At 37.2% G+C, this 10465-nt stretch overlaps 3 protein-coding genes across 3 annotated transcripts; 2 read left to right on the forward strand and 1 right to left on the reverse strand.

Moving 5' to 3' along the window:
- Nucleotides 1–4050: 4050 nt before the first annotated feature.
- On the reverse strand, nt 4051–4892 carry LOC110702569 (zinc finger A20 and AN1 domain-containing stress-associated protein 9-like). The gene has a single exon (XM_021880295.1). The coding sequence runs from the start codon at nt 4617–4619 to the stop codon at nt 4167–4169; it is 453 nt and encodes a 150-aa protein (XP_021735987.1). The 5' UTR covers nt 4620–4892; the 3' UTR covers nt 4051–4166.
- A 2044-nt stretch (nt 4893–6936) lies between these two features.
- Nucleotides 6937–8714, forward strand: LOC110702570. The gene is made up of 2 exons (XM_021880296.1): nt 6937–7538; nt 7843–8714. The coding sequence occupies exon 2, from the start codon at nt 7844–7846 to the stop codon at nt 8567–8569; it is 726 nt and encodes a 241-aa protein (XP_021735988.1). The 5' UTR covers nt 6937–7538; nt 7843; the 3' UTR covers nt 8570–8714.
- Nucleotides 8715–9060: 346 nt separating this feature from the next.
- Nucleotides 9061–10012, forward strand: LOC110702571 (pollen-specific leucine-rich repeat extensin-like protein 1). Its single transcript, XM_021880297.1, has 2 exons — nt 9061–9488; nt 9562–10012. Exons 1-2 carry the CDS (start codon nt 9069–9071, stop codon nt 9820–9822), a joined length of 681 nt encoding a protein of 226 aa, XP_021735989.1. The 5' UTR covers nt 9061–9068; the 3' UTR covers nt 9823–10012.
- The last annotated feature ends 453 nt before the right edge of the window (nt 10013–10465 follow it).

Raw genomic sequence — 10465 nt, forward strand, 5'->3', positions numbered from 1 at the left:
ATTAAAGGATTCAACTAATTCATAGTATGACTAAGACTACGATGAAAACTTTATATTAGTCATGTTGCAAAGATCTATTAAAGATATTTTAGTGATTACTACCTTATAAGATTTGGTATATGGAATTCAGAACACATTATTGAAATTGTTCATGAAAGAAGATTTGTATATGATACAATCAAAAGTTTGAAGATCCAATAATCCTAGGGATGCATAGCATCATGGAGTTAGTGTTCTTAATTTTGTGAGTAAATCAAATCGTTTGATGTTCTCGTAAAATGAAGAAAAGGTCTTGTATGTACAAGATGTTTAGTGGAAGCTATGAAGTCTTCTTGGTCTAGTATAGAGAGCAATTGTTCATTTCTTGAAGGGTCAAGTGATGGCTAATGCATTTTGTATGAAAATCTTGAAGAAGAATGATGAGTACATTTGAGATTCGAAATCTATAGAGATAGGTTTTGATGGATGTTTGAGCTTGGTTAAGAAACTTATATTGATAAGATTCTTATAAAGTTCAACGTTATATTGAAAGGAGTTTCAATCTCATGTAACATGACACATTGCTTATGATTCAATACTTTGAGAAAGGTTGAAGAAATTAAGGTCTTGAGTGATGATCCTTATGCAGTTTGCAAAGGATGCATCATGCATGTCATGGACTATACTCGTCTATTTGATTCACATGTTTTAAGAACAAGTGATGATAGATTTCAATTGAAATCCAATGTTACGTTGGAATACAAATTAGAAATTTCTAAGTTCCTTGTGAAATGACGAAGGAAAATTCTTAGTGTATGGAGATGAAAATGATTATAAAATTTAGAAATTGCAAAATTCATGTTTATGAGAATGTCTCATGAACTCTACTTACTAAACCCCTTCCATTTCCAAAGCATGAGAAACATGCTAATGAAATTGGATTGAGGAAAATGATGTAATTAGAAGTTGTATTTGTTTTTGGGGAAAAACAAGTTACATGTGTAATACATTCATTTGCAGAATTATGTTTATCAATTGAAACAAAGTTTCAATATTATTTAATCGTGGTTTCAAGATTAAATAAAATGCCCAAAATAATTATGAATTGATGGGCTTATCAGGTTGATGACCTGGTGAATGAAACCCCATAGGTGAACTAAATTCATACATTATTTAAGTTCCTAGTTCGGAATCATTAAACTGGACATAAATGATTTCAATTCATGGACTAGCATGTAAGATTGATTGGATAGCGCAGTTTCATGGGCTATAGGAGCGTAGTGAAGCTCGGTCAATCACATGGATATGCATGAATGATGCATGATCGAACTATAGACCTACTTTGAAGTTCAAGTATAGAGCTTCCGGATATATTAGTGGGTTCCTTTGACATGAGTGGAACATTGATTTCATTCAATGGATGTTATTGTTGTGGTACACTCAAACGTCTACCCGTAACTAGAGATTATAAAGGGTGTTTCCCGGTTATTTGAGAAGTTGAGTGGGAGCTTTGGTTGCCACAAGATTGGATAGAGTCTACCTATTTAATTAGGAATGTGTCTTGGCCCCTTGAAGAGGGAGAATTCAGAAAATGCATGGCCGTGCTCAAATGGATTACATAGTAACCATTTGTTTTGTAATTCTCACTCATTTTTCAAGAAAAGATTTGTAGACTAATATGATCACGTCATGAGATGCAATCATATTATCAAATCGACACTCATTGACTTAAGGAATTTGAATATTGCGCACTTGTCTCAGACAAGTGGGAGATTGAAGGAATTGTGTCTTCGATAAGTGCAATTACTAGATATATTAAGGATCACTATTATGGAGATAATAAGTTCGTTCTCTTGGGGCGTCATCATCTGTTGCTAGACTATGAGAGATGACCTTTGGACTAGTGAAATAGTCCAAAGCCCGCTAGAATGGATCCTATGAGGTCACACACAAGGGTATTGGGTTAAGCAAGTTAGAGGCCCATTAATGGGCCACATGAGCATTTAACTAATCATGAAATGGATTGGGCTAGCATAGTTAGATTAGAATTAGGTTTTGGGCTTTTGACATGGGCTCTTATTTAGAGATGAGATCTATAAATAAGATCCATGCCTAGGGTTGCATGTAAGAAGTCATAATTCACACACAATGTATTTTGACATCAAGGCAACCAATCCCAAAGACCCTAATTCCTCTCTCTAACTCACGACTATCTCTCTCCTCCCCTCGTCTGTACGGCCGGCCACCTTGGTGGCGCGTGTAGTGGTTCGTGGTGGTTCGTTGCTCGCACTTCTCCATAGAAGGTCAATTGAAGGGTTCAATTGCAACTAACTAGCATTAGTGGAGGTCTTAATCTGTGCCCGTGGACCAAGTAGAGGAATCACGCTTGAGGTTCTTTATCTCCCAGTGTTCTTGCTCGATCGCACGTGGAATCACGCTTCAAAGGTACGATTATATGTTCTTTATGTGTTATGCATTAGATCTTGGGATTAGGTACTGTATGAATATGATTCATGTTTATTTCCGCTGCGTAGTACCTATAAGTCCCTACAATCCCCGCCCCATCACCCGCCAAACCTCCCTCCATCCCCGCCCCACTTGGGCGGGGATGGTGCGGGTCTCTCATTTAACCCGACCCACTGTCATCCCTAATTATATGGACTTTTTTTTTTTTAATTTAGAAATACCAACTTGAGAAACACTCCATGTTTCTCATGTTGAGAAATTAAGGTTCCCTGGCTGTAAAGTAAGAGGTCAAATTGATGTTTGTTGGGTGACAAATTATTGCAATCGGAGGCATAAATTGTTAAAATTGGGCAAGAAGTGTAGCCTTGTAGACAGTGGCGGAGCCACTATAGGAACACGGGGGGACAGCTGTCCCCCCATTTAAAAATTAAAAAAAAATTAATTGATTTTCATTAGCATACAAAGAAACTGTAAATACATTTATATACATTTCATAAACAACATGTATCACAAAGTTATAAAATGGTCTAGTGGTTGTTGGGCCTTGAATATGACTTTGTTTTCTCCTCTTGTTCCTAGGTTAGATTCTTCACTCCTACATTTTTACGATCGTTGGTTGATGATGTTATAGGTGGGCAAAAGGGGGTGGTGTGTTGATTAAGGTTAAAGTGTGGGGGTAGAAATCGGTGGGGTGTGGGGGTAGAAATCGGTGGGGTTTATGGGGTGGGCTATTTTTTTTTCAAGGTGGCTTTGGAGATTTTAGGGTGGCTAGGGTTTTCAGGGTGGAGGGGTGGGAATCTGTGGTTGATGATCTTAAGGTTAATTAATCGCAATTTTTCACAGTAATTTAACACTCAATTTCTACAATTTCGGGCTTTAATTGCAGTAATTTGGCAAAGAGGAGAGAGAAAATTATGAGTCTAGTAGAGATATGATTGTTGGTGATGTGTGGCTTGACTTGGAGAAGAAGCTAAGAAAAAAGGAGAGAGCAAATGGGTAGAATAAAGATATGTTGTTGGTGATGTGTGGTTTGACTTGAAGAAAAAGCTAAGAAAAGAGGAGAGAGAAGACTTGTGGTATTTTTTTTAATTTTTAAATATAATAGAAATTGTGGCTGGCCACGCCGCGTGGCCAGCCACACACAAAAATTTGCTGATTTTGGTTTACCCATGATCTAGACGTAGAAGTATATCTTACCTCAAAATATCTTAAATCAAAAAAATTATTCCAAAAAAGATTATTCCTTTTTATAAAATATGATATATGTCAATGATATATGTTAATGTTGGTAATTGGGACAAAAAGTTTATCCTAAACTTTAATATAAAAATTTGATCACCTAAACACAAAACTAGTATACATGCAAGACATCTATTGTATGGACTTTTTCTTTACTCCAACTCTTTTTGGTAATTCTTACTCCCTTAATATCATTAATTTCTTCAAAACTTCACTTCAATAATCAATCTACAAATGTTGATTATAGCCCTTCTTTGCCTTCTTGGTGGCTAAGTTGTTCAAGTAATAAACAAAATTATGAAACAACAAATAATAAAAAAAAAATTAATCTTACAAAAACCAAAGAACATCATAATGTACATCCACTAAATCTCTAAAATTTTCTTTATTTATAAAAACTAATCACCAATCAAAACAATCCAAATACATACACACAGTGTTAATCTATACCATAAAACCTAATAAAAAAAAAATCTAAAACTTCAGATCTTGTGCAACTTATCAGCAAAAACCTTGGGATTTTGTTTAGCGATGACAACTTCAGCAGCAACCTTAAAATCATATGTACAACTATGTTCTTCAGGGAATCTGTGGGACCCACAGAAAGTGGACCCACACTTACACTTAAACCCGACAATTCCGACCTTCTTGTTACAACTCATACACCTATTCGCCGCCTTTGTCGAACTCTCCGCCGACACAACCACCGCTTCATCGGACTTATATTTCGGTTCCTCACTTACTGATTCATGTATCAACAAAGATGTCGACGATAACGATTTTTCAACGAAGGCTCTAACGGTCACGGATTGGTCCTCCTTGAGACGGTGGTCACGGTAACACTTCGAACACATGTTCATTGTCGCTGCTGTTCCGAAGAATCCGCAACCTTTGGCGCAGTATGTCGGGGTTTCTGATTGTCGGGTGTTCATCATGTTGAGGGTTTATGTTTTATTTTTTGAGAGAGGTTTTGAGGTATGAATGTCTAATGGAAGATGAGGAGAGCCAATGTGTTGAGAGAGTATTTATAGGAACGAAAGTTGAAGAGTGGTAAAATTTTGTTTTGGGTAGAATTTGATTATTTTACCTCAAGATGTTTCTAGAACGAATAGAGTTACTCAAGAAAACACGCTTAGGATTTAGGAAAAAGGCTTTGATTACCTGTTTTGTTTGTGGTGGCTTCACAACTTGGGCTACTAGGAGAAGGATTCGAACCAAGAATAAAAAGTTATCCAATTCAACATGGGTATAAGACACCCGATTTGAAAGTCCGACAATTGAGTGAGGTTACGGTTTATTATAATTTTAAATTTAAATAATTGATACGTAATATTACGGAATTTTTGTCAAAAATTGAAAGGAAAAAAAAATGCAACAAGAATGTCAAAGGTAGAGCAAGCAAAAAGTTGTGTCATGTTGTCTTTGCGTCAGTTCTCATGTCAATTTCGTGTTTTTTCACAAAATCTATTTAAAACTATGTAAAATATAGGGTACTTATATAATTTGACCACTTTATTAAAATAGGTCGTGTTCGGGTTAGTTTTTGTGTCGTGTCGACTTTGTGTTTCTCTAAGTAACTTTGTATTCGTTCCGTGCCGGTATCGGTTATGTTGTCGTGTCATGTCGTGTCAGAGACTGAAAGCTCTAGTTAAAGGCGATCAAAATTCAAGCTAGGTTGGGTCTTAACATCAAATCTCATTCCAAACTAGCAAAAACGTGTCGGGCTTTTTCAGATAGCCGATTTGGGTTTCTTTTACAAATGATAAGTTTTAAGGCTTGTTCAAACCCACACTTTTTCAAGGTTGGGCTATAGTTGACCACCAATAATAAATCACTAACATTGGTCAAATTGAATTATGTAAATAGCACAAAATAAAGTCAAAGCAATACAATTAAAAAATAAAATTATATTTCTCCAAAACCTAAACCCCTAAATTTTTTGCTTATCACATTATAACCCAAGTGGATGGTTATTGTAATTCTCTGTAGTATAGTCTTATTAACTTCTACGGAGTAGTCTAACTATATACTCATAGTTACGTTGATCACCTATCTTAAATCATTAACATTAATCTACCTTATAATTTTCTTCTCCATCCACTCTTCATTTGTAGTGGAGCGAGCCCCATTTAATAAGGCTGACATACAAAATTTGTTTATCAGCCTTATTAACTTGTATTTTAGTGTGCCTTATATATAACCTATACGGCTATACTTCCAACAAATACAACTCGTTAATGTGTGAACATATGGCATTATGGCGACTAAGGCATGGTACCCAACACGCTGCCAAATTGCAATACGATTAAAGAAGTGTGATCTTCACGTTAAATTAAACCCTACTGTAGGACCTTGCATGAATCATGACGCGTTGTTTAACAGTATACATATGTACAATTTTACTAGATTCCATGTAGATTTGCAAGAGCTTGTTAAATACATGTTTAAGTTTCAATGTATTATTGTCGGTTGGCCAACATGCTTGTTAGCTGATCGCCCCTTGGAAATGCTTGCCTTTCGAAATCCATGCAGCTTAAATTAAATATATAAGCATTTATCTCACTTTAACCCATTTCTTAGTTATATCTTTCCCTAATATTGTAAAATACTTGGGAGAAATGTATGATGTACTTATATATATTATATGTATACTACGTGTCTACATGTATATTCACCTTAGTTAAGAATTGGTTGGATTGCATAGTTCCATACGCTGATATAGTTGAAGCACTTTTATGCTTAAAAAAACACAAAATAACTATTAGGAAATTTATCTTCCTTATTTGGAGTATTTGTGTAGGGAATATTTTCAAGATTTAATCCCACTAGCTTGAACCCCACTGTGATCATACACTAAAGTACGGTGGCGTCCAAAAGGGAAGAAGATAGAGCAAAAGAGTCGCCAACAAGTTTTTTAAGGAACTTGTAAACCGTTCACGAGGTGAAGGTTACACCCCTTAACGATCCAAGAGATCGTCAACTCCATAAGGTCTAGAACCAAATAAGGGTTCGGGGATGATGGTACAAATCCAACCTAAAAGAGATTGAACCTGCCCTAATAATAGGCCTCTACTTTATTCTGATCGTATTCATGTGCGCTTTCTGACTAACATACAATCAATAGGATTAACCCTAAACCTGTTTAATCTATGTTGGTTGAATATTAATGCACAAACAAATCTATTATTGGCGACCACTTGAAATCATAATCATATTAACCCTAACAAGATTATTAAATATCTTATTAAGCATGATTACAAGTATAAAATTCCCTTTAAACAGACAATGAAGGTGATCAAGCAATAAAGAATAAATCAAGCGACATAATAAATAACCATAACAATAAGGGTATTTTCATTTTTACCACCTTCAAATAATGACTTTGTCGAATTTACCACCTCAAAAAAAAAACATTTACTTTACCACCTCATAAAAAAATTAAACATCAGTTTTACCACCTCATCTGAGCTCAGGTGACGGAAAACGCTTGTGGGGCCCAGTTAACTGTCACTTCCCTCCAATTTAATTCTTTTAAAATCGATTTCTCTCTGTCTCCTCCTTTTCTCACCTTCCACCTTCCATAATCAATGTCTCACCAAATTTCTCACTTCCTCATCAATTTTCGTCTCTCTTTCCTTTGATTTTTCTTGATTCTCACTGTAACTGCTTCTCTCTCCTTTGAATTTTCTCTTTCTCTCTGTAAAAACTGGAACCCTAGATCAATTTGGGTGGTTGAAATCGAGCTGGAACCACAAAATTGCAACACATCAGCTTCTCTTGTCATCTTCCACAGGGTGAGGGGACCAAAAGCTTGGTAATTTGCTGACAGAAATCGAGATTCCTGACTACAAGAGGTACTTTAAACCCTTTATTAGTACATTTCGTTGGATTTATGGTTGTCAATTGGGGTAAAGTATGCCTTTTTGGGGAATCTGTGAATTAAAGTATTATAAACCCTAATTATGCAAATCTTTGACTGAATTAGAGTGTGCATTTGTTAAATAATTAGTTAATTAGATTTACTTGGTTACTGTTAATTTAGTGCATAGTCAATGTGAATTGCTTTTACTTGTTGTAATTGGTGAATTGGTTTTTGTTGTTTACTGTAATTACTGAAATTGGTTATTGTTGTGTGTGCTTTTGTTGGTGTTGTTACAGAATGGACACAGTGGACTTAAAAATTACAGTAGGGGGTGCCTTTATACCTTCTTTAGCTGGTAAAAATAGGAGGGTGTTAACTTGGGATGGTGGGTGGGTTTATTGGATGAGAAAGGTGGAAAAAAATAAGATAGATGTACACTTTTTGAGGCAAGCAGCTACACATGGGTTTGTGTATGTGAATGTGAAGGTTCCTAGGGGGTTTAGTTGCTGGTATAAACAAAAGGGCAAGTCTTGGGTGAATGGTAAAAGGGAGCTTGTTGATGGTGAGGTGAATGGTTTCCTAGAGTCGGTGAACAAAGAGGGGGCATGTGAGATGTATGTTACCAGTCATGAGCCAATTGAAGGGACTAACAAAACACCCTTCAAATGTATATCTGGGAATGAGCTAACCCCTGCACAAAGGAAGGAACTGAAAAAGAGGTTTGGTGGGCCTAAAGTATACAAACCCAGCCCAGAACTTAGTAAGCCCACTGAAGAAGAGCCATTTAGGAGAAGCCCTAGGTTAAAAGGCATTGTTATACATGACAGAGAGGCTGAGGAGAGGCTTCCTAGGGCAGAGAAAGTGAATGCTAATACACATAAAGGGAAGGGTAAACTCACTGCTGCAGATAAGGGTAAGGCTAAGGTTGGGGATGAGACTGGAAATTTTGCTAATTTAGTGAGAAAAATAAAAGAAAGAGTGAGGAGCTTAAGGGATGACAGTGATGTGTCTATGTTGTGTTGAATGGTTGTCATGTGTGTGGTTGTATCAGTTTGAGTTTGAAGTTGCTATGGAAAGTATCAATTTTTTGGATGAAGAAGCATACCAGTGGTTGTCAAACATTGACCCCCAGCACTGGTCAAGGCATGCTTTCTCTACAAACTGCAAGTCTAACATGTTATTAAACAACATGTGTGAGACATTTAATGCAGTGATTAGAGATGCCAGAGACAAGCCTATTCTAACTCAAATGGAATGGCTTAGAAGATATATGATGAAGAGGAGTAATGACAAATGGGAGGCAGCAAAGTCTTGGGAAGGTTTACTAACCCCATTTCTCAACAAAGTCTTTGATGGGTTGGAGAAGTATGCCATGACATGTGAGGTTACAGCTTCAAGGGATGAAATTTATGAGGTGAAATACAAGGATGATCAGTGCATTGTGGATCTGCAAGAGAGAAAATGCACTTGTTATAGATGGGAGTTGACAGGAATACCTTGTCTCAATGCATTTGCTTGCATAATGGACAAAAGGGATGATCCTGAGTTGTATGTGCACCCACATTACTATAGGGTGACATACTTGGCTGCATATGAGAACCCAATACAGCCAATGCCTGGCCCTAAGAATTGGGAAAAGGTCAAGCTCAGACAGCCTTTGCCACCTATGCTGAAAGTGCAGCCAGGAAGACCTAAGGCAAATAAGAGAAAGCTTGAACCAGGGGAGGGCACTTCTGCAGCACCTGAGGGCAAGAAGCCAAAGGTGATGAAACAATGCAAGAACTGTGGTGGGTTTGGCCACTTTGCCAAAACATGCAAGGCTGAAGCAGCACCAGAACAGCCTAACCCACCTGCAACAAATCCAAAGGGTGGGAGGCCACAGATGCAGACTCCTTGTCTTAAGGAACAGAGAAAGAAAAGTGAAGAGAAAGCAGCAAGACAGGTATTTTGTGTATTTTGTGACTTGAGTGTATTTAGTGGCTTTGTTTCTGAGTCTTGTCATAGTGTGATTGCAGGCTGCACTGAAGTTGCCACAATATCAGCCTCCAACAACAGCACAGGCTGGGTCAAGTAATGCTGCACCTGCAACTGCTGTGTCAAGCCAGCCTGCAACAAGAACAGAGCCTTTGCCAACTCAGCCTGTTACCAGGAGCAACAGGAGCCTGAGTCAGCCCACAAGAGTGCCAACAACTACTCCTCCCAAAGTCAAAATACAGACCAGGTCCAAGCTTCATGTAATGACAAGCAAGAAGGACAAGGATCTCAATCAACTGTGACCCTAGGTCTACTCATTAGTATTTTGTAATAGACAACCAAGTTTATTTGGTAGTTGAACAATGATAGTTGAACAATGATTTTGCACAAAGGTGCCTTAACTTTTGTCTCAGCCAATGTAAAACAATTTCAAACATTGTGTTGCAAGTACTAATACGAATTGTGATATGTTTCTACCAAAAAGTTCCATTTCTCATTGATTTTGTTAAAAGTAGTACAAGAAATGTCATCCCAACATCCACACATAATAATTCAACAAAACACAACATAAGTTGGGGATTTTTTTTGTTTCTAAGCATTCCTAAATGAACCTAAGATCTAAAATACATAGCCAGTACCAAACCAAAACAACAAAACACAACAATAGCATGTACTGTGAGCATTTTCTTTGTTGTTGCATTGCTGCCATGCACTTCCTTGATCATCTTCTTCCTGTCTGAGCTAAGAGCTTTGCATTTCATCTTCAAGCTGTCAATCTCATTGAGCAAGCACCTCCTTTGTCCACTAACATCATCAACTTCCCTCTTCATGTCATTCATCTCTCCCTTCATTAGTTTCTTGTCCAGCAGCAAGTTGTTAATCACCTCTGTTTGCCAAGGTGTTCCATCTGGTTGATCCACCCACTCAAAAGCTTTACACCCCCTT

This window comes from Chenopodium quinoa, unplaced genomic scaffold (assembly GCF_001683475.1).
Source record: "Chenopodium quinoa cultivar QQ74 unplaced genomic scaffold, ASM168347v1, whole genome shotgun sequence".
NCBI lineage: Eukaryota > Viridiplantae > Streptophyta > Magnoliopsida > Caryophyllales > Amaranthaceae > Chenopodium > Chenopodium quinoa.

Bases quoted from the DNA above. Each gene is read 5' to 3' on its own strand.
- LOC110702569 (XM_021880295.1), bottom strand. From the start codon at position 4,619: ATGATGAACACCCGACAATCAGAAACCCCGACATACTGCGCCAAAGGT.
- LOC110702570 (XM_021880296.1), top strand. From the start codon at position 7,844: ATGGACACAGTGGACTTAAAAATTACAGTAGGGGGTGCCTTTATACCT.
- LOC110702571 (XM_021880297.1), top strand. From the start codon at position 9,069: ATGGACAAAAGGGATGATCCTGAGTTGTATGTGCACCCACATTACTAT. The intron at 9,489-9,561 runs GTATTTTGTGTA...GTGTGATTGCAG, and splicing joins AAGAGAAAGCAGCAAGACAG to GCTGCACTGAAGTTGCCACA.